At 42.3% G+C, this 23,894-nt stretch overlaps 1 protein-coding gene across 1 annotated transcript in view; it reads right to left on the reverse strand.

Moving 5' to 3' along the window:
* Positions 1-23,894, reverse strand: part of LOC111148692 (tyrosyl-DNA phosphodiesterase 1) — a 92,509-nt gene that overhangs the window by 61,564 nt on the left and 7,051 nt on the right. Inside the window, exons 3-11 of the mRNA XM_022505480.1 lie at positions 22,196-22,239; positions 20,750-20,805; positions 18,840-18,936; positions 14,640-14,674; positions 9,319-9,411; positions 5,665-5,832; positions 5,136-5,214; positions 3,082-3,261; positions 2,025-2,073 (exon numbers count right to left, since the gene is read on the reverse strand). Of these exons, the coding sequence (XP_022361188.1) occupies positions 2,025-2,073; positions 3,082-3,261; positions 5,136-5,214; positions 5,665-5,832; positions 9,319-9,411; positions 14,640-14,674; positions 18,840-18,936; positions 20,750-20,805; positions 22,196-22,239 (801 nt within the window). The remainder of the gene's footprint in view (positions 1-2,024; positions 2,074-3,081; positions 3,262-5,135; positions 5,215-5,664; positions 5,833-9,318; positions 9,412-14,639; positions 14,675-18,839; positions 18,937-20,749; positions 20,806-22,195; positions 22,240-23,894) is intronic.

Consider the following 23,894-nt stretch of genomic DNA (forward strand, 5'->3'; position numbering starts at 1 on the left):
CTTAGGGATACATGTTAAATGGTACATGTTTACAATCTGAAAAGAGGCACTATTTAATCACTCAGGGGTGGTAATTTACATATCAATAACAGCACAGATTCGAAGGTTTTTGAAAAATTGCATTAAGAACTCTGGCCTAGGGGCGCCTGGGTGGCTCAGTGGGTTAGAGCCTCTGCCTTTGGCTCGGGTCATGGTCCCAGAGTCCTGGGATCGAGCCCCGCATCAGGCTCTCTGCTTGGCGAGGAGCCTGCTTCCCTTCCTCTCTCTCTGCCTACTTGTGATCTGTCAAATAAATAAATAAAATCTTAAAAAAAAAAAAAGAATGCTGGCCTATCCTACAGTTCTCATGCAGGTGGTCTGGAGCATCTCCAATTTTTGCCCAAGAGCAGGACACCTGGGAAGGCACACTAAGATGAAAATTCAGTCCTCCTGCTTCCTTTACCTCTTTTTTCTGATATTTCCAGAGTTTGTATTAGCTAAACATTCTTACAAACGGAATAGTCATCACTAAATTTAAGTTAAAATGTACAGGGGCACCTGGGTGGTAGTTGGTTAAGCGTCTGACTTGGTTTTGGCTCTAGTCATGATCTCAGGGTCATGAGACTAGGGCCTGTGTTGGGCTCCATGCTCAACAGGGAGTGTGCCTGAGATTCTTGCTCTCTCTCTCTCTCCCCTTCCCTCTCCTCCTCCTGCTCTTGTTGTCTCTTTCAAATATATAAATCTTAAAAAAAAAAAAAAAAAGTCTGGTAAACAGTTGTTTTTAAAAAGCAATTCTAAATGCCATATTCCTGCATAGAAAGTAGAGATACAGTTCCAAGTGGAAACACAAGTAGTAGCCAGTTTTTGTTCATCTTTGAAAGGAGGAAAGTTCTATTGCAGATTCACCAGTGACTTTCTAAACACATGTTGGAACTTCTCCATAATCTATATCCAAAAAGGGCTTTAAATTTCTGAATCATTATAAGGTATGTCGTATCCTCTACTGCAAATAACTTAAAAACGTATTCAGAGCCAGTTATGAAATAGTTTTATGGAAAATACCTTGTTCTTCCCCATTAAAAAGCACATTTTGAATGAATCTGGTCTAACAGAAGCGGAGAAAGGAGAAGACAAAAACCAACTAAAACATCACCATGTCTCAAGCCTCAGCGAAATAATTTTGGCTTTGCCATTAGGGCAATACGTTATATGGGCTGATACGTTACACTCCAAGCCTTAACTAAGTTATTTCTGGCAGGGTCACCTCTGGTTTGACAAGCAATAAATGGACCAAATTAGTCTAATTCAAAGCATTCTGCTTCCAGCCACAAGCAAATGCCAATCAGATTTCCTTTTTCCAGAGACAAACCCTGCTTGGGTTTTTGGTTACTGCCTCCTGAATGTGCTATCTGGAGGGCTGCTGGATTCCAAATATAAGTTCAGTGTCCAGCACTGTATAAGGAAAATAGCAAACAAAGTTGAAAGTTGCCTACAAAATCATCCTAAGCATTTATAGATGAAGTGCTTTAGAAAGCTCAAGTATCGGCTAGGCAACACCAAGATTAAGCAGAAGTTCTGGACCTTAAATATATCTGTGATTCAAATCTGGAAGAACCACACAGAGCCACAGACACAAGCAAGGAGGATATGGAGAGAGAGATCAGAGAAAGGCATGTTAGAATTATCTGGAAAGGCAGGACGCAACAGGGAAGGTGGTTTTATTCGGACATCTTGTCTGGACAACCGACCCACTTTTGGCAGAGGGACCACCTTAACTTGTGGAAATCAGAAAAAGTCCTCACAGTGTTACTGTGAGGATTCAGTAACATACTAAAATTGCCCAAAAGCATGGAACCATCTTTGGAACTAGTACTACTCAATATTACCTATTTCCATGATTGTTAGCCAGTTAAGGGAAAATATGCTCCAAATTTGTAACCAGTTCTTTTCTCAAGGAGAATGGCATTTTTATTACTTGTTTGAAAAAGTTTACATTTCTGAAAGATATACCAAAAAATGCAACTGAGACAGTCTCCCACAGTTACCTGGATATCCTTCTAAGCTGGTTCGCACATTTTCCACAGAAGGATAGATCTAAAAATAAATGAAAAAATTTTCAAAAAAAGGAAAAATACAAAATAACACTCAAATTGTACCATGTTAAAGAAACTTTCTTAAAAGGAATGTTTTTAAGATGAAAATCTCAATTAGAAAGATTTCATTTAGGGAACGCCTGGGTGGCTCAGTCAGTTAGGCATCTGCTTTCGGCTCAGGTCAAGATCCCAGGGTCCTGGGATCAAGCCCCGCATTGGGCTCTCTGCTCGGCGGGGAGCCTGCTTCCTCCAATCTCTCTCTCTGCCTGCTTGTGATTTCTGTCTGTCAAATGAATAAATAAAAATCTTAAAAAAAAAAAAAATTAAGGGGCGCCTGGGTGGCTCAGTGGGTTAAAGCCTCTGCCTTCAGCTCGGGTCATGATCTCAGGGTCCTGGGATCAAGCCCCGCATCGGGCTCTCTGCTCCGCAGGGAGCCTGCTTCCTCCCCTCTCTCTCTGCCTGCCTCTATGCCTACTTGTGATCTCTCTCTCTCTCTCTCTGTCAAATAAATAAAATCTTAAAAAAAAAAAAATTAAGAATTTTCATTTTATGAAAAAATGTAACTTCTAGTAACTAGAGGAAGCAGATATATTCAATGAAAAACTTCAATTTGAGTTTCTCCCTCAAAAATGCCAAATTAACACTGAGTTTGATGCAAAATTATTTTTTTTTTTTGCAAAATTAATTATTAATTCAAAAGTCTCTAATAATGTTCTGAGCGAATGCTTTACCAGATATTTTTTTCTTTGGCTTGAGAACCCGAAGGAAGGAATGTAAAAATCCCAGACTAGTGTGTGACTGAAATAGAGCTCCACCCTCCCAGCAGAGGCACCACCCTCTCAGCACCAGAGGATACAAGGGTGACATGATCACACATGATGGTGCTAATGCATTGCTGTTTCCATGCAAGAATCACGGACTAAAACCTCTCTGAGAGGGAGGACGGATTCTCATGCTTCTCCAGGACTAGAGAATAAACGTGATCATGTGAAGCAGGAAGGGCACTCACCAGATGAAGACGAACGGCACTTCTTCCTGGGGTCCGACTTTCCTTCCCCGGTGTCACCAAGCTTTCTTTAAACTCGGAACACAACCATTTTGAGTCATCAGCTCCCATAGACCCAATGCTTGAGAACTGCCCTACTATGGGCCAGGACTCCCCTTTAGGAGAGGCATGCTCTTTCAGAAGCTGTGAACACAAAAGCTTTAACAACTCAGAACTGGGTTTTCTGTCCTTGGAACCCCTAATCAACAAAAAATGCTAAAAATATTACATATCAATTTCATACTCACTTTTTCTTCTTTGGAAAATGTTGCTTAAATACTAAAAATATTTTAATGGGATAGGTGGACAGAAGTATTCTTCTAAAATTCTTTGATTTGTATTAAAGCAAACCAATTTTTTTAAAAAGATCCCTTTTAGTAGGAATGTCAGATAAACCATTGACCTGCCATACGGAATGAGATTTTGCGTTGAAATAATTGTTAATACCTAAAAAAAAAAAAAAAAACTATTGTATATTTTGACTCCTATCATTTGAAAGAGATTTCACACTTGGGCTCCATGTAGTGATGCTCTAAAAAAATTAAAGAGCGTTTTTATGTACATATACAGAGCACCCTAAGCACTGCAGGAGACTGATCTGCATTTCCTGCTTTTATAATTATGCAAAGCTGCAGAAACAATTCAAAAATATTTGGAAATTTTATCTACTTAAACAAGTACTGAGTGTCTACTTCCAAGAGGCTGAAGAAAATAAGCCGCAGCAGCTCCCAATGGAGATCATATTCTGACTGATGGATTATTTAGTTTCATAAGTATTATTTTTCTTAACACAGCTAAGGCATTAATATTATAAACGAGGTTACCAAAAAGCCTAGTTCTCAGTTTCCACCCTTCTGCAGCATGGTGTAAGAAACAGGACTGAGCTGACGGCTACAAGACCCAGTTTCTGTTCTGGTGCTCGACCCCTGATCTGCTACAAGGTCCTGGACACGTCCCTGGGCTTCCATTTACAGGTCAGTGAAAGACCAGTCTGACCATTCCTGTCTTCCCTAGAAGGAAGCTGTGATGCAGCAGGTGTGTGGGAGAAGTGGTCTGGAAACCAAGATGCTCTTTTCCCTCCAGGAAGACTGATTCTACACACTATGTGCTAGCATCTAGCCTTTCTCAACCATCAGGCCACAAACTGACAGCCACCAACCAGCACACTGAAGGCTCATCAAATACCCCCTTGCCCTCTCTAGTTCACCTAATCCTTATGCAATTTTGTGAGTGAAGTATTCTTATTATGCCTGTTTTATAGAAGAGAGGCAGGTCACATGACTTATGAACAGGTGAGGATTTGAACCCATGTATGAGAATCTGCCTCCAAGCTATCCACTCAGCCTGTGTGCTCTACTGCCTTCTTTAGGTCATGACATGAGGATGTTAGCTTCTAGATTCTACCTGCTTTCAGCTGTGGCCTCAATTCAAAAAAGGAAATTAAGTTTCATTAACCAAGAGTAATTCTTACATGACCAATACTTCACAGAAAAAGGTAAAGTTTTTAGGAGAGCCACTTGGGGAATTTATTAGTGCCATTAATGTTTAGTGTCACTAAACAGAGATGAAGAAAACCATACTCTTGAACCTGCTTGTTTCAATTTGTTAAGACTTTTCTTTGTTCATTTTCATACCAGCAGCAAAGACTGCTTTTGTAATAACTCTTAAAGGCTCTGGTTTAGTAAACAAAATACATCCTAGCACAGTTGTAGCCTTTACTCAATAGTACTTTTCTGTTCTTTGTTGAATTTGTATGTTAAAAAGCCTTCAGATGAGGAAATCAAAAGCAACAATAGCTGCATGAATGAGACATCTAAGAAATAAAGCAAGTAAAAAAGTCTTTATACTTCTGCCATTTAGAGCAATCTATACCTCAAAAAGGCGAAACATTAAAAATTACTGAAAACTATAATCGAGAGCATGCTGTTCACCCACAATTGTGCTATTATGAAGCTGCCATCCAAATATATTATGAAAAATATACACTAATTATAACAAAATAGTAAAAATTCTGTTACCTTTCTAAGTCTAAAATGTCCCCAATTATCTTTTTGACTTCCTTGAAAGCGTCCTGGGGTTGATCCAATAAGATAAACACTAAAAGAACATAAAATACAAGTTATAGAAAAGACTGATATGATTCATGGACCCCCAAATAATAAAATACACACAAAAACTAATGTTATCATGAGATGTTCTAAGAGACCACCTATTTTCTTGAGATGCCTCCTCAGAACAATAACGGACACTCATTTTCAAGCACATCAAATCATGGTGGAACACTCACAAGGGTAAGGTACCAGCAATGAAATCATGTAGCTTCAGGAGTACTCCAGAAGGAAGCTTATGGTGAGCAGGATGATTACTGGCCTCCACTTTAGCCCCTCAGATCTAGGAGAGGCAGATAGTGAGAGAATGTGCTCTCACGTTATGAGGGACAGCCAGATATCATTCCACCTCCTTCCAAGGCTCCTGCACTGCAGCTACGGTACGGCTCTCAAGGTATTCACCCGCTTTAAGAATCCCAAATTGCTAAGTAACACATACTTGGTTTCAGACAGATCATGTTTGTGGATGGTATCTATCCACTCCTTGAGTGAAGGAGCATTATAAGCCGTCAAGTAGCTGATGAGATCGGCTTTAAAATGTGTTGTTGATTCTCCAGATCTGTGGGTTCCATGGATAATTTGTGGGTATAAGGGGCTCAACCATATTCTGGAATAGAAAAACAAAACAACAACAAAAAAAAACAGTCAGGAAAGCAAATGATCACCATACCTCTGCTGACTACACACTCACCCTAAGGAAAAGGCGAATTTGCACTTGGTGTCCGCATGGTAAGTAGAGTGCATCGTTAGGGAACATGAGCATAAATCCCATCTCACCACTCCAATGGCTTCCACAATATTCAGAATGATTTTTCAATACCTCACCATGAATTTAGGACCCTGTCTCTGCCCATTTCTCACAACTCAATGCTCTATGCTCCCTCTTTGGCCACACCTTCCTTATTCTTTACCCCCGCCTCCCACCTCCACACTGCTAAGACCCCGAGACAGTAACTAATAGCTGCATGCCTAATGGTCACAGCAAATCCATACCACCTGTAGCAACCCCAGCAAGCTACCCCCATGTAGCTCTTCAGTCAAATGGGAAAAAAGTTACCTACACTAAGAAAAATGTATATACAAATCTATTTGCAATAAATAAACTCATTTTCATGATGTATATGCTATAGCAACTTGAGATCTTTTCATATCCTGTACTTCCCTGATGGCTGCAATGAGTAGATACCGTATTTAATGCTATTACATTTATTAACCTCTTACTTTCAAACAACCTAGTAAACAATGTATTAAAGAGATCTTTCATTTCACCGATTGTCCTCAAAGGAGGGTAATTCCATTCGCCTAAACTTCTATGCACCCACAAGTGGGAAAAGTGCACCTAAACCCCATCCCTCTATGACATGCTCCATGACAGATCATAAAGAAATATGGTTTCAAACCTCGTGCTCAGTTTCAGCTGCAAAATCGTCCGGGCCAGCAGTCCCGCATCACAGGGTGTGTGTGCCTCACACTTGAGATAATGAGCAATATCAGGATTAAACAAGCGCTAAAGACGTATTTGCTGTCACCAACTTTCTGCTTCTGTAGCTACCCCACTGCAGTTCCACCCATTAAGCCCAAAGACAAACTGCCCAATTCCTCTTTCACCTGGCACCCCTCAAAGGAGACTGGGGAGATGCAGGCCACCGGGGCTGGAAGCATCCAGAACTGCAAGGATCCTGCCCGTACATCTTCTGAACTCTGCACACATATCTAGCAGGGGGGCATGTCACACCTTTCCTTCCCATCTTGAAGAGACCCCTTGGACAAGGGGTAACATACGTGAAGAGGACTACAGCACAGGTGCTGGGGCCAGATCTGGTTCTAACTGGCTGTGTCCTTTGGGGCCAGCCCAACGAGCTCTGTGAGCGCCTGGCTCTCTACATGAGTAACGAGCATACCGGGCCGCACAGGTGTGTCAGTCTCTCCCTCACACATAGCAATTCAGAGCTCACAGGCTGCTGGGCTCCTCCTGGATTAAAGGCTCCCTCACATCAGTGTCTGGATGAGGTACAGGACAGATGACAACTTTCTAAACCAGGATACGGAGATGTGAGGTGATTTTAGCACTTGACAAAGTAAAATGTGTAATTATCGTGGGCCAAATAATTTTCAAAGTGAGAAATTAACAGGCAGACCGAGCAGCAGCTAAAAAGGATGGCTGAAACGCTTGTACAGCAGACCAGGACCAGCAGAGCATAACTAGTGGACCAACCGTGAAAATTACACCAAAGGACTATTTTTAAACATTTAAAAAATTATAACCCACAACACAAAAATGCAAATTTGGGATTAGAATCTAGACTCACTGTGAGATAACAGTACAACAGTACCCTATTTGAGGGTGGCTGGCAAAGGGAAGTTGGAGATTTCATACCCTCCATACTTTAAGTTTGAAACCATGTGCCATCAACTTAAAGGAGCATGGCTCAAGCTTCTGACTCCAGAAAGAGCCGCTGGCTAGGGGTGGGACTCTTTGAGCCACAAAAGAATCAGTGCCAACTTGATAAACTCCATAAGACTCATGAGTTTCAACACCCAACCAAGCAGCTAAGCAGCTCTAGGAGAAGCAAAGGTATAGTTAACTCAGTTCTGTTGCTCAAGAGAGTCCTCCTGTGGCTGAGGCTTTTGAGACAGTGGTGATCCCTTCCATCCTGAACCAGCTGGAATTCAATGCATTTTGAGAAGCAGTGGGACAACTTGAAAACTGGAACATGTTTATAGAAAAACTATCAGGCACTGTGGGTGAGGCTCTAAGCCCCTTGCTATGCTGGGGAAAGGCAGTGAAGAGAAAGAGCTAGAGATGTCAGGCTCAGGGAAAAGCCTGCCTTTCAAGCTGGAAGGGCTGTCTGAAGGGAGAGGGGGTACCCTTGTTCTACACGGCAGTGGAGTCAAATCAAGCCCACAGGACAGAGGCTAGAAGGTCCTGTATTTCAGGTTAACGTAAGGTATGACTTGGGCTCTGCTAACATGCTCTGAAATTAAGAGTTCTAGCCCACCCTGGGCAGTGACGGAGCGTAAGGCAGGGGAGGAGGAGAGTGGAGAATATGGGAACTGTGAAAGGTGCTAGAGGAATGCTTGAGTTTCTTCCAATCCTGGAGAAGGCAGAGATGTACACAATGGCTTAAAAAAGGGAAATGAGGGGCGCCTGGGTGGCTCAGTGGGTTAAAGCCTCTGCCTTCGGCTCAGGTCATGATCCCAGGGTCCTGGGATCGAGGCCCACATCGGTCTCTCTGCTCAGCAGGGAACCTGCTTCCTCCTCTCTCTCTCTGCCTGTCTCGCTGCCTACCTGTGATCTCTATCTGTCAAATAAATACATAAAAATCTTTAAAAAAAAAAAAAAAAAGGGAAATGAAAGCCAGAATGAAGAACTTACCAAGTGGGAGAACAGTGCTTAAAACTTGATTTAAGCAAATCCCTAAAACAAAAAAATCCCTAGCCCCTCTCCTTAAAAGGACTCAAAGACTAGATCTGAAGTATACTGAGAACAAAGGGTTAGTAATAAAAAAAGCATGAAGAAATTTCAAATTCAATTTTTCTCTTGGCGATTCATGACCATATGAATATATCAACGGCTCTAAAAATACATCAGATTTCTTTTACGGAAAAATAAACTGAGGATGACAGGAAGTTTTTAACAGATGATTAACCACTAAGTTCTCCTTCACTACCATTTGGGAAATGGCAAGCAAAAGTACAGTGGGTACCGGGCCAAGTTACTGATGGGTCTCACCAGAAAAATGGGTTCAGACCTTTCATTTTACACCCTCTCTCCTGCCTCAGATCCTTTGCATATGCTATTCCCTGTGCTTGGCTGTAGAGTATGTATAATCCTGTTTTTGTAAGAGCTAAGGAAAAAAGGTCCTTCTGTTAACACATACAATAGTCACGGATGTGTATGTACTAAACTGTTAGCACTCGTTACTTCAAGAAGGTGGGCCTGGGGGGTGGGAGGTGCAACTATTTCTGTGTAGGTCTCTTCTCTATGCCACATGTGAGGGTTTTGTTTTTTGTCTTGTTCTGTTTTAACAATATAAGAGAAAAGGAATGCCACCCATAGCCACTGCTGTATAGTAAAGAGAAGCCTACAAACCCCTGAGTTTTTTGGTGCCAGTCAGCATGGATGAGGTTGGAGGTGTGTATGACAACCCGGAGGCCTTCTTCATACAGCAGTAACATCATTTTCCTTTAATAACAAAGAGAAGAACAAAAGCATTAACATTACTTTTAAAATATGTACTATTTTTCCAGTGCAAATACCATGAGCTGAAGGAGTGCTTAGACCCTTCTAATACTCTTTTAACATTTACAATCCTCATTTCTTCTACACATTAAAATCAAAGTCCATTTTAGTGATAGGTAGAAAACCACCTTCCAAAACGCTCTATCGGTAAATGAACTTTGGCCTCATCCTGCCTGCATGTGCAAGCCTGACACTTTGAGCCCTTACCCTTAGCTATTACCCGCTACTATTCAGGTCCATGGAAACCTTCTTGTCCAGTGTTTTTTGAAGTATGGTCACAACCTCCTGCTATATCATGGCTAGCATTTTTTTTTTTTAATGGCTAGCATTTTTTAAGAAGTTGCAATAAAGGGGCACCTGGGTGGCTCAGTTAGTTAAGCATCGGACTCTTGATTTTGGCTCTGGTCACTATCTCAGGGTTGTGAGATCACGCCCCATGTCAGGCTCTGCGCTCAATAGAGAGTCTGCTTGAAATTCTCTCTCCCTCTGCCCCTCCTGCTTATACTCTCTCTCAGAAATAGATAAATCTTAAAAAAAAAAAAAAAGTTGCAATAAAGTTTAAAAACTCAAAAATATACTGTAGACATTTAAATAGCTAGTTTTAGCATATGAGTATGGACAAATATAACAGACTGAAATGTACATTGTATTTTTTAATGTGAGTTGCAGTTTAGAGAAATCTGAAAATGCTTCACTATTCTAAGACTGATCTTTTCTTATACTCCACAAATGCCATACTAATCACTAACGTGTATCTCGCCTTGAAATAAGTCTTTCCTTTATTTACTAAAATCAGACCCAGTTGAGTCCTCCCTTTGCCATGGGCCTTCCTTCCCCAGGCCTCCAGTTATCAGACAGAGTTCTCATATTTTAATTCTAGCAAGAGACGGAATAGGAACAAAAAAGAGCTTTCTACTTGAAGCTGACGACCTAAACTCCAGTCATCAGTTGGAGGCCATAGGACCCTAAGGAAGTCACTCAGTGTCCCTCAGTTTCTCACTTACACAAAGTGAAGGATCAACCCCTTCCTTGCTGCATAGGGTTGTGAGAAGGAAACATAACATGGTTCGTGAAACAAACTCTCTCACATGTGCATTTCCAGGACTCCCTCAGTGTCTTGCTTCATTTCTTCATCTGTTACTGGAGGGCTTTCGGCTTCCCAATTGTTTCCTAATTATTTCAGATAACTAGAGATTCACTCCTCAATGCAGTCACTCTTCCTTATGTCCACTGGGGACAAAATGCTACTTATACTTAATACCTACTGTGAGGTCAGTTCATGCACGGGGGGCAAAATGAACCACTGGTTCTCTCCAAACAATACTGTGAATAGTATTTGGACAGGAGGAAGTTAATATAAAAATATACTGCACAGAACAGAAAAGAGATATTTAGCTCTTGCCAAAAGGAGAATTTAACCCAAGCTGGCAAACAGTAAGTTAATGCAAAGCTGGAGAAGTGACAGCTGCTGAACCCATCTTTTCTCCATTTATGAAATGTGCTCCCTGATATCTAGGCAGATTTATACACACAGTTGCCAAATTAGCAGCCGACTGTAATTAAGAATAAGGACAGTTATGAATTCAAGATGTAAGTTTCACAAATATTTCCATTAATCAAGGCATCAATTATCAGGAAAATCATGTACTGCTGTCAGTGAATCCTACCCAACAGAATTGTGAACTACTCTAAAGAGAGCCATCATCTCACACAAAATGGCATGAGCTAATGAGAATCACAATTAAAAATGGATAAAGGATAAGAAAGGAGGTCTACCCTGAACAAATGTTGACCTACATGTCACCTATTAAGTTGTGGGGGCAGCAAAAGGGATGATTTCCAAATCTGGAGCTATTCCTGTAAAGGGGGGAGGAACACGAATGTCTGCAGAGCACCTATGGGCCAGGCATTCCAGCAGCTCTCCAGAATAGCAACACACCAAATCCCTACAGCAATGCGGGAGGCTTTACCAGTCTCATTTTACAGCTGCAGAATCTATGGCTGGGTAGGTAATGGGATGATCATGGTTCTTAAATGAGCCGGAAGAGCTTGTTCAGATCACGTGTGCTGGGATCTTCCTCTCAATGAGGAAGAACGGGGCCAAGGACCTTCACACAACTGGTGTGTGAGTGGGTGAATGGGTAGGACAATGTGGTCTAGGGGAGAAGAAGGACGAAGTCATATGTGGTTGGAGGCCCGCCTACAGATGCAAGCAGAAAGGGGTGCCTGGCCCACCCGGCAGTCTGCCACTGGCTCCCAGTTACACATTCGCCATTTGGCTGCTTTGGTTTCCCTCCTTCCCTGCTATGGATTCTCAGGGCCAGAGGTACTTTTGCTCCCAGCCCTGGGGGACACTGAAAAGCTTCAGAATTCTAAAGCACTGGGTGACAGGCCCTGGGACTGCATGGCATCCTACAGAGACACAGAGAAAGCATGTTTATTGTACCTAATAGGGATGATGATTGCAGGGGGGAGGGGGGCTACATCATGGTTGTCTTTGGATGCTCTGTGCACAGTACATGGTCAATACATGCTTGCTAAATTGAATGTCAAAGACTACTTCCTATTTACTGTGGTAGCTACACTCTCAAGTTGGAGGCACATGACACCCCAGCACCAGGCGCTGGAAGGTTTCCTCCTTTTTCTAACTCCTATAATTTGGCCTCTCTCACCCAAACACTAAGAGCTAAAGGAATTATTAAGTCTCAAAACACTAAAACTGTGTCTCAATATTTATTTATCTTTTAAAGATTTTATTTTATTTATTTGACAGAGAGAGATCACAAGTAGGCAGAAAGGCATGCAGAGAAAGGGGGGAAGCAGGCTCCCTGCTGAGCAGAGAGCCCGATGTGGGGCTCAATCCCAGGACCCTGAGATCATGACCTGAGCCGACGGCAGAGGCTTAGCCCACTAAGCCACCCAGGTGCCCCTCTGTCTCAATATTTAATGAATTCTTTAAAAAAATTTTTTTAAACAAGTAATGGAGTAAATTCAAGGCATGAGTTTAATCTCCTACAAGATACTGGCATTTTAACACGATGTAAAAACTACACAGACTATGTGGCTGGAAAGGGCTCTGTTATAATTGCTTCCCTAGGCATTCACAACTCCAAGTGAGTAACTGCTGGGTTCAAGCTGCTAAGTCTGTGTGTGTAACGGGGGTGTGGAGGAAGGAGTAGACCAAAGGAAAAAAATGAGGTCAATTTTAGCTGTAAACAAACAAGAATAAAAAATGAGTTGTAGTTCTATCTTCAACAGTAGTTGGAAGGTAATTGCTTATCTACTCAGAACCTCTATATAATGAAAAGGAAGAACCAAATAATTTGTTAAATAGCATTAAAAATGATAGCTTCTCTAGGATCAATCAAATGTCATTATGCTAGATCCTGGCCAGGCCCAACATACTCCATCACAGTGTAATTGAAATGAAGATGGAAGACATGGGGCTCTCCTATGTGCCAGCCTGTTAACTGCAGCATGATTAAGCCCAGTGCTGACTGCTGTCACAGAATGGGTGGCTAGTGCAGGGAGCTGGCGCTGGAGACCTAGGATACCATGTCCAGGCCCCAAATGGGTAACAGTATTTCAGAATCAGTAAGATTTTTATGCTCGGGGTCCAGCTTAGGGCAGTGGGCTAGGGTCCATTTGGTGCTATTCACTGCGGGCAGAATGTCTATCTTGGACAGGGTGACTATTGCCATCCACCGCCAGGCTCTCCTGTGATGCAGGGAGAGGAGCCCAAGACACCTATTCAGTCTATTTAAGGCTATTTTGTATCCTTTGCTGAAGTTAGCATCCTGTGACCTCGGTGCTACTAAAGAGTAATTTATATCTGAGCTAAATGCTTAAAGTTCCTAACAATCCTTAAACCCTGTCCAGTTAGAGGCTACCAATCAGGGATGGTTGGTAAACACTGCAACATTTACTCAAGGGCATCTGGACCAGATAATGTAGCACTGAAAGGCATCCTCTTATGAAACAGCTCAACTCTTCCGGCCCTGGTTCCTTTTGAAAACAGGCTGTATGCTTCAAAATGATTTTGCCATAAAAAGATGAACGTATTTCCTTATTTCAAGTCACTGTAACATCAAAAAAACGATGACCATGGCGAGACTCAGGACTACTATTCCTCCTATGAGATTGCTTGTTGCCCTAGAGATGGATCTGAAGGAATCTGCTTGCAATACCAACCCATTTCCAATGTTGGTCTCCAAGATGAGGCTTTGTCACATCCTTCTGACAAATCCTTTCTAGAGAAATGTGATTCATAAAAATATTGAAACAGGGACAACCATATCTTGTTCTTTTTCTCATTTATAGAGTAATTATGTAAAAAGGCTCCAACAGCTGGGCTCACGGCAGTAGAACAGGAGTCAAACCAATCACTGGGTATGTGTCAAGCAGGAAGTAATAGGGGTTTTTCCTGTCTATTCTTCTCAAGTTCTCAAAGTTATTCTAAAAGGAACTTCTGAGAAGTCTTGAGCAGGAATATGCATCAGCTTCTCAAGTTAACTCTGTAAAATAGGGGTGTCTGGGTGGCTCAGTGGGTTAAGCCTCTGCCTTCAGCTCAGGTCATGATCTCAAGGTCCTGGATTGAGCCCCACTTCAGGCTCTCTGCTCAGCAGGGAACCTGCTTCCCCCTCCCCTCTGCCTGCTTTTCTGCCTACTTGTGGTCCCTCTCTGTCAAATAAATAAATAAAAATCTTAAAAACAAACAAACAAAAAAGACCAACTTTGTAAAATAGTTTTTTTTTTCTTCACAGCATAAGGCTGACCTAACAATAGTCTATTTAATGCAATTCAGCATCTTAAGAGATCACTAGACGTTAAGGTAGTAGAATCCACAGGCACATGACTGACACATACAGTCATTCATAACCACAGACCACACAACCACCAAATATTCCCCTCAAGCTGGCTGTAAGAAATGTCCTAAACAGAAAGAAAGCAGAAACTGCGTCACAGATTCAGATTTTCATGCTGAAAGCCAGAATCCCAGGACTTCGTCTTAAGGCCATTAGTAAACGGCTCCACTGCCTCTAATTTTTACTGATAGACTCTTTTCCCTGACAAAACTGTCACCTGTGAGTTCCTTCAAAAGCACTTTTTGGAACAGCCTCCTTGGCTCTCATAAAATCATACCCTCCCCCATCTCATAAAAACTTGCTTACGTGTGGTGTGTTCCAAATGCAATATCCAACTTTGCCTAGGATGAAAAAGAAATTGAGTCACTTATTTTGAATAAACTCAATATCCCTATCTATTGGAAATCAGGTTACAAAGGGTTCAGGTCAACTTTGTTTTGAATTTTTACTGCCCTCTAGTGGACAAGCCCTGGACTGACACTACAATTTTTAAAATCCTACCCAGTGAGGCTCATTAAGATTTTTTTCTATTAGCCAGAATGATTTGATACCTACTCCATTTTTAATTATAGTAATCAAGAAGCAAGACATGGGATTTCTTTAGTTGCCAAAAAACCAAATGAGACCCTATGCAAAGTTTTAAGATATTTGGCTTATTCAGAAATTAATGTATCAGAAAGTTTCCAGACCATATATTAAAAAAAAAACAATGTGGTGGCAGTATGCATTGTGGTGCTGAAACAGAAGTTCTCTTATACTGACAACCTAGCAAGTGCTGAAAAGAGATAATGTATTCAACCTATTTTCCTATTACAAAATGACACCTTTACAAACAAACAGGACTGGGTGGAGAATTAAAACATTTTTACGTAACATCTGGTATAGCAAGACCTTGGTTAAGTAGAATATGCCTGAAGATGTAGGCTATGAAAGAATTAAACAGAAATGTCACACCAGGTGAACAGTGAGGAATGCAGGTATAGGGACACAAATCCCATCCCTACAACTCTGGGTGACTTTGAAAAATAATTAAATCTCTGTGCCTTATCTTACTCCTCTTTACAATGAGGGTGCTGTTAGGGGATTCAGAGTTTTGTTTTTTTTTTTTTAATAAAGATTTTATTTATTTATTTGACAGAGAGAGAGAGAGAGAGATCACAAGTAGGCAGAGAGGCAGGCAGAGAGGGGGAAGCAGGCTCCCCCCTGAGCAGAGAGCCCGATGCAGGGCTTGATCTCAGGACCCTGAGATCATGACCTGAGCTGAAGGCAGAGGCTTAACCCACCGAGCCACCCAGGTGCCCCAGGGATTCAGAGTTTTAGGAGTAAATGAGACAATTGCATGGACTGTCTAGAAAATAGAGCCTCCAAGGGATAAGCACTCTACAAATGGAACCAAGCGCTACTACAATCAAGCTCCCCGCCCCAACAGGGCAGAGGGATGGACCTGTTTGCTGGAGGAAGAAAGATGCAGCTGGAATACAGGGTAGTATGACGCAGCCTGTCTAGGGGATGCTCTGACAGGTGGCCCCGCTCACTACGTTCCTAAGTTCAGTGTTTGCGGATGCTCACAGAACAGAATTCATTTGTATGTTCTGGCCACACAAATCAAGAGACCAGTGAACAGAAGGTCTTTAAAATTACAGAATTAGAATGAAGACTGTCTCCCTGTAAACTGATATTTAGCTCAGATAAAGCAATCGTCAAAAGTCTGGCTTCCAAGTTTAGTTTCGCTATAAGCTGTTTGCTCTTGTGCAAGTCTAAGCACAACGATATTAACTTGAACAGGTAACAGTTAATGGATGCTTTTTAGGCAAATGCGCCAAATTCTCAGCACAAAAACCCAATGAAAAAGACGATTAACAATCCACCCTAAAGATAAATAAATTAGGCTTACAGAAGTTAAGTGATGGGCCCAGAAGGGCATAGTTAGTGGGAAGAGAACTGCAGAACCCAGGCTGTTTGAACCTTGACCACCACAGGTCTCAATCTCTCCCCTCAGGTCCTGCATGTGCAAAATGGGAGCATCCGCTGATTCTTTGACTAGTATGCCTAAGCTTCATCAAGTAACACTATGTTGTGCAACACCGCCCCCCCCAAAAAACCCAAGAATTCATCTTAAAGACAAGATATAACAATATTTCAACAGGTCAGGATGGGGCCACAAATCTCTACTTTAGAAATGAAACCTTCTGAACAGCTCTTTACTCAAACTAAAGACGACCACGCCCTCTAGCGGCAGGCCGGGAGCACACCACCAGACCCGCCACACACTCACCCTCCTTTTCAGTACAAGGAGCTAGTGCCTGAGAAAGACCTCCTATTTCCACGGATTTCATGACTGGTCTTTAGGATTCCTGTGTTATTTTCCACCCACAATTAGTCTCATTAGCACCACCCTATTGCAGTTAAACCTCTTCTGCTTTTGGAAGCAAAAGCAACCAAGGGATTTTAGGCAAATGCCAAGCTGAGGCTTATTTATGTGTAGAAGGTGAGCCACAAACATGCTGGGTAAAGGAGTGACTTTTAAAACTCCAACTATATATAAAGTACTGTGGGTTAAATCATAGGAAAAATTTAAGATCAGCTTAAAGTTGATCCGACTGAGGTTTCTCTCTTTAAATCTTTAAAAATAACTACATAGGGGCGCCTGGGTGGCTCAGTGGGTTAAAGCCTCTGCCTTCAGCTCAGATCATGATCTCAGAGTCCTGGGATCAAGCCCTGCATCGGGCTCTCTGCTCAGCGGGGAGCCTGCTTCCCCCCTCTCTCTGCCTGCCTCTCTGCCTACTTGTGATCTCTGTCTGTCAAACAAATAAATAAAAATCTTAAAAAAAAAAACATATACACAGATAACATTTTATAGTTGAAAGAACATCAAAATGAGTTGGAATTCTTACATCTTATATGAAGAGGGAGAAAAAAATACTAGAAAAAAAATGGAGAAAAGTCATCTAGGTTCCATGTAGTTCACTCTTGTCAACGCACTCCGAGAGCAAAAATCGAGAGGCCATCTCACTCTGGCAAGGAGAGAAAGGGGCTGTGAAAGTATGTGAACATGGCTGCTTGAAAACGTACTAGCCAGCTGCTAACACAGGAGAAGGTCAGTACGACACCAGCCACTTCACAGCCACCATTTCCACAGGAAGGAAATCCTACTATGAAAAATTCTTGCTTTTCTCTCCCCCATGTGCTGGTTTCTTGCATGAAATGCCACACACAATATTCTCTTCGAGGTGGAACTAAAAGCAACCGGTCATAATGGAAGTCCGAGACTTACAGTGTATTTCCACGTATGGACTGAAGAGCATTACGACAGAGTTCTGGGACTCTAACAAGAACCTGGGCAACAACTTCCTGGCCTTTTCTGCTTTGCTTTGGTCCCAGCAAATCAAGCAGAAACACCTGTTATAAGACCACTTAACATCCCCTCATCAGGCTTGGATCATTTGCAGCTTGACTCACACAGGTAGTTTCCTAACAGGTTTGCTTTTAATTTGCCCATCTCCCCAGTATAAACCTTCGCCACAATGCACGTGAAAAAGATCAGAGGACTACTGGACACGGGTCAGCAGCAGCTAATAACAGTCAGATAAGTTGTCAAAATAAAAAGTTTTAAGCTGCACTCACAGAAAGCAGCAACCACCAAACTATATCCAGACAACCTGGTTAGGTTTGAGAAGGACATTGACGAACTGGATGCAAACAGAGGACTGGAGGCACATTGAGGGAAGACAGGGATTCTTGTTGTAAGTACAACCAAAGAAACCATGCTCGATCCTGAAAGAAAACTAAGGAGGTACAACAGAGGGCTTTACATATAAGAATCATTCATATGTGAGATTGAAATTCATTCTATGTGGCCCCAGAGAGGGGAATCAGGACCCAAGCTTGAAAGGTAAAAGGAAATGGTGAGGATTTTGTTTGTTTGTTTGTTTCAACTTGGCAAGGTCACAATTCCCAGATACCTGGTCAGATATTGCCATGAAGGTTATTGTTAGATGAGGTCAACATTTTAGTAGATGGAGTAAAACGGCTTACCTTTTGGGGACCTCATCCAGTCCGTTGTAGGCCTAAGTGAAAAAAAGGCCAACTTCCTCAAGGAACAGGGAACTTAGTCTTCAGACTATCTTTGGACCTACAGCACCTACTCTCTTCTGGGTCTCCACCCACACGCCTACCCTACAGCGTTTGGACTTGCCAGTCCCCACAATCATGTGAGCCAGCTCTTTTCAAAGAAGTCTTTCTACACACACACACCCTATCAGTTCTGTTTCTCTGGAGAACCCTGACACATACAGAGACATCAGGTCAACATAAAAATCCTTCCAACTAGGGCTGCCCACACATAGATGGGCTCTCTCAGGAAGCATTTAGGTCAAGGCTAGATAAGGAGCTGTTGGCGATGCTAGAGAAAGGACTCTTGCTCTAGGTGGGAGGATAGACCAAATGTCTACATTTCCTTCCAACTCTCAGACTAAGCAGGATCTCAAACAGCAATAGGCAGCCTACCTGGCAGAGGGAAATGTTTTCATACGGCTTGGCCTGGGCATGTAAGTGAGCCTTGGCTTCTCGTTTATCTCCATGCACAAGCAGGATTGGTTTCTTCCTGAAAACAGATCAAAAGTATTTACAATACATCTTTTATAAAAGAGACTAGTTGATTAGTTAAGGTATTAGTTAAGGAATGCTAGTTTTCTTACCATCAGACAAGTATTTCTGGCCTTTGTGGTTATGGAGTACAGAGCTAATAAGTAGCACTGTTTAGTTAATCTCCACTAACCAGTTACATTTACAACAGGGTCGTGTGGCCTGACCCAAAGCTCTGTTATGACCCAGAGAGACTGTGACTCGAGAAAGTCCCTGCGTAATTATCTTCTTTGGTCCAAAAGAACATATAGTTAGCTCTGTGTTCATGTTTTCAAGTTCAGATTAAAAGATAAACATGTACTATTATCTAGTAGGATACTCTTTTCTATCCCTTTCTTTAGACCAAGCAAAGAGCATTTCCTCATTAGACCTATCTTCACTAACTACCGTGTGCTAGGTACGGTGGCAGCAGTCCCCCAAGATCCAAGAGTGAACAAGCCCAGGCCCACGGCATGATGCAGATTAACAGGTTGTTATATTTCAATGAAACAAGGCACTGTGTGGCTAAGTCTTGCTCAGTGAAAATATAAGGTGCTGTGTAGGACTTCTAGGAGACTGCTCAGAGGAAGCACAGCTGGGATGTGGCCCTTTTGTCCCTTCCCCTTCCTGCCATCTGAACCACAGACCAGTGGACCTGAAGCCCTGGGTGTCATCCTGGACCATGAAGGGACTCTGAAGACATGTACTGGGATGGTGGGACAGAAAGACAGAATGGGTGGGTAAGTCCTTGAGAACTGCAGCAGCCCCCAATCCAGACTACAAATGTCTACTATCTGGACTTCTTAGGTTGGAGAAATTACTTCCTCTCATTTAAGCCATGGTTATTTTTGCTTTTCTGTTACATGTAGCTAAAACTAATCCTATGTGTCATAGGTCAAATACAAGCCTTTGAGTGTCAAAGCCATTTGGGAAATTTCAATAACATTTTACCTACTATTAATAAAGGTTTCCAGAATCTGAGGTCCTAAATGCACCAAGGACTTTAACCAATCATTCTGTGGAAACATTCCTTTACCTACCTGCTGTTAGGGGTTTTGCTACGTGAATGTTAAAAATGAGACAGGTGGCATGGCACCATACAATGCTATCTTTATTTGGTCTACACTGCCTAACACCGGGCTGGGAAACTGTAGGAGACAAACTGAAAAATCCATCACCTCCATACTCTGGACGAGGGAAGCTCTAAGACCCCCTTCACTAACTCCTAAGCCACAGGAAGAATCATTTGCAAAGCAAAGATTCTTTGCACATGGGCACCTAGGCAGCTCAAACATCTGCCTTTGGCTCAGGTCATGATCCTGGGGGCCTGGGCTTGAGTCCTGCTTTGGGCTCCCTGCTTAGTGGAGAACCTACTTCTCCCTTCCCTGCTGTTCCCCCTGCTCTTGTGTTTGCGTGCTCTGACAAAAAACACCTATAAAAAAAAATTCTTTGAACAGCACTGCCGCACTAACTGTGATATGCTTCCAAGTCTGGAAAGCAGGTAGCAATGATCTTCTCCTTCACATTAGTATCAAAGTTGTCTTTAGATTGCTTTGTCCTTATCTACTTCTGGAAAGTGCAGAGGCAAATGCTAAAACCCGTATTAGGAATGCATGCAACTACTTAGACTAGATCAACAAACACTGTTTTTCCTATACAACTAAGTTTGTAGGAGTTCAATAGTTTCAAAAGAAATAATCAAGAAAGATGAACAGCAGTTGCCTGAGAAACACGAATCTTGTTTTAAAGCCCCGTTACAGTTAGGATGTTATCAGTCATCCTGTGGTACTCACCTGAACTCTGGTGGGTACTGTTTTATGAGCCAGTCCACGTCAAAGCAGTAGTTAAACTAGATGGGTAAAGAAAAGGATGGGGTTATGGGTAATTCAGGCAAACAGTCTGTAAGAACAGTTTGGTTACTGAATTGAAAGAAACCCTAGACTAATGACAAACTCCAAATATTATTTATAAACCTGGACAGTTGTGCTCTAATATTCAAACCTAAAATACCTCTTGAAGGGAATACCCAATTCAAGGAATCAGACTCAGTGGATTAGTGCAAGAGTAAACAGGTTTTCAGGAAAGGAACCCGCAGGTTTTGGCAGTATGTGTATTTCTAGATAGTCTTACTACATATTTCTAAGAGCCCTCTGATTAATTTAAATAAATGGATTTATAAAATTATCCTTTTTCCCCTAGGTGATTATAAAAAAGACTTTTAGAAAAGAACATTTCCTGGGGCGCCTGGGTGGCTCAGTGGGTTAAGCCGCTGCCTTCGGCTCAGGTCATGATCTCAGGGTCCTGGGATCGAGTCCCACATCGGGCTCTCTGCTCGGCGGGGAGCCTGCTTCCCTCTCTCTCTCTCTCTCTCTCTCTCTGCCTGCCTCTCTGCCTACTTGTGATCTCTCTCTGTCAAATAAATAAATAAAATCTTTATTAAAAAAAAAAAAAAAAGAAAAGAAAAGAACATTTCCTTTCAGCCTAACTTATGGGTTCGCTTTATTAATGGAACTCTGGGACTGGATATTTACCAGGCTTAGAACAATTACATCTTGACTACAAGTTCTGCATGGAACTTACCCAGGGAGGCTCCTCCCCATGCCTGGGTAATCCCTGGCCCTCCTCCTCCTATCTAGCTAAGAGAACACAAGTTTGCTATGTTCCAACTGGAGACTAGGATTCTGGAGGCCAAGCTGAACATAAAGCACACAGCTTTGGTTTCTTCGTGGATGTGACCTGTTTTCTCACTATTTCCTCAAGAGCATGAAGCAGTGACATGATTCATCAACACCAGGGACCAGCTCAATAAAGCAGGAGCGATCAAACACGCAGAAGTATGCATAACTTTTACTCACTGCTTTTTGGTAGGTGTAGGAAACACTTTTCTAAAGCAAATCAAATGACTTGGGGCTTCACATACCTACCCATACCTTCTCAGGAGGTGTACTAGAACCCCATGAGATTAACTGGGTCCCAAAAAGAAGTCCCTCAGGCTGGAATTCCCAAAGTGACTTCTTGGCCAGTCCCTGTAACCCAATCCAGAAGCAGAAGCTCCACTGATCGTGGCATCCTTACTCCATGCTAATGACTGGATACCACAACCATGGCTCCTGGTGCCAGCCTCCTGGTATGGGTCACCTCGGGAACCCTGTATAGGACTGAGACAGGTCCTCACGTGTATTTTCTTATGGGTTTATTTGTCCCTTCTCCCCTAAAGAAAAAAACCACCATAAACTCACCTGAGCTGAAGATACAAGTGTCCCAAATAGGGGAGACAGAATATCTGAGAAGACAAAACATTTAGATCTAACTCATTTTTTGATAAAAATCTGGTAATAATCACAAACTGACTTATTCACAATCAAAATTCGGCTGTGAAAACTGAACTGAGAAGTGACTACAAAGCCAGACTCTAATGTTCCATAAAATTCAATAGAAAATTTGAGCTCTTTAATATTTATTACGTTTTAACAAAATATAATGTTAAAACTAAAACGTCAGCTTCAGAATTTGATGGCTGGTCAATTTTTAAAACTGTCAGTAAGGACAATAATGACATTTTGTTGTTCTTCCCAGATGTTCATTTTTAACTCCTTCAAGTGTCCTCCAAGAAACCTCTCCAATCCAGTACTAGCACGACTGTCTTCTGGAGCCTGAGAGTCCCCGCTTCCTGTGAAGGAGGGCAGAGGCACTCACAACCCCAAATTCACGTTTCTAGCATTCCAGGTCATCTTGAAGGGGGCTGCACCTCACACCCACCCCAACTTGATTTCAAGTAAGATCAGAAAGCTCACTTCTCCAACTGTACCAGGAGAGGAATTACAGGATTACCACCACTGATCATAACTGCTGGACTCGTACCTATTAGGCGCTAGGCACTGTTCTTATCACTGTCCCTGCGCTCACTCTTCCATCTCATAGCCATTCTCTGAGCTGGAGTTGCTCATTCCCACTTTGCAGATGAGGGGTCTCCCCTTCGGAGGTCACCCATGGCTGGACAGCTAGGAAGGGATAGTCAAGATCTGAAGCCAGCCTATCTGGCTTCAGCACATGTGCTCACAACCATCAAACTGCCCGAGATTAAGAGTAGGCTCCTTTATTTGACCCATGCTTACTGAGTGCTTCTTCCAGATTTTGAGCTACATGGTAGGGTACAAAAATTTTAAAAGTCACCGCCTTAAGGAAGCTCCTGTCCTTTTTTTTTTTTTTTTTTAAATATAAATTTGACAGCACTTGTGCACACACAAGTATGAGCTGTGGGGAGGACCAAGGGGAGAGCAAAAAAAAAAGCAGGCAACCTGCTGAGCCCGACGCAGGACTCAATCCCACAACCCTGGGATCATGACCTGAGCTGAAGGCAGATGCCCAACGGACTGAGCCACCCAGGCGCCCAAGCGCCTACCTTTATGAGAGGTACACAAAAGGAGTATATTGCAGTTTCTTGATGATATTTCCTATTTTGCCCCTGTCCGGGTTTGAAAATTTGCTAGAATGCCTCACAGAACTCAGGAAAGCACTTGACTTACTAGATTACCAGTTTATTAATATAAGAGGATACAACTCGGGAACAGCCAGATTGGAGAGATGCAAAGAACAAGTATGGGGAAAGGGGTATACACCGCCCTGTGTTCACCAACCTAAAAGCTCTCCAAACCCCTTAGGGTTTTTAAAATGAGACTTCATTACAAAGGCCATTAAATCACTGGCCACTAATGATTAACAACCTCAGATCTCTTTCCCCCTCCCTGCAGGTGGGGCTGAGACTTCCAACTTTAATGACACAACTGGGTCCCCTTGGCAATGACTCCTTCATCCTCAAGGGCTTTCCAAAAGCCACTTCATTAAACCCAGGTGTGACTGAAAGGGACTTTTTCTGAACAGAAGTTTTTGTTTGTTTTTGTTTTTAAAGATTTTAGTCATTCATTTGAGAGAGAGAGA

This window comes from Enhydra lutris, unplaced genomic scaffold (genome assembly GCF_002288905.1).
Source record: "Enhydra lutris kenyoni isolate GAN:26980312 unplaced genomic scaffold, ASM228890v2 scaffoldscaffold20, whole genome shotgun sequence".
Taxonomy (NCBI): domain Eukaryota; kingdom Metazoa; phylum Chordata; class Mammalia; order Carnivora; family Mustelidae; genus Enhydra; species Enhydra lutris.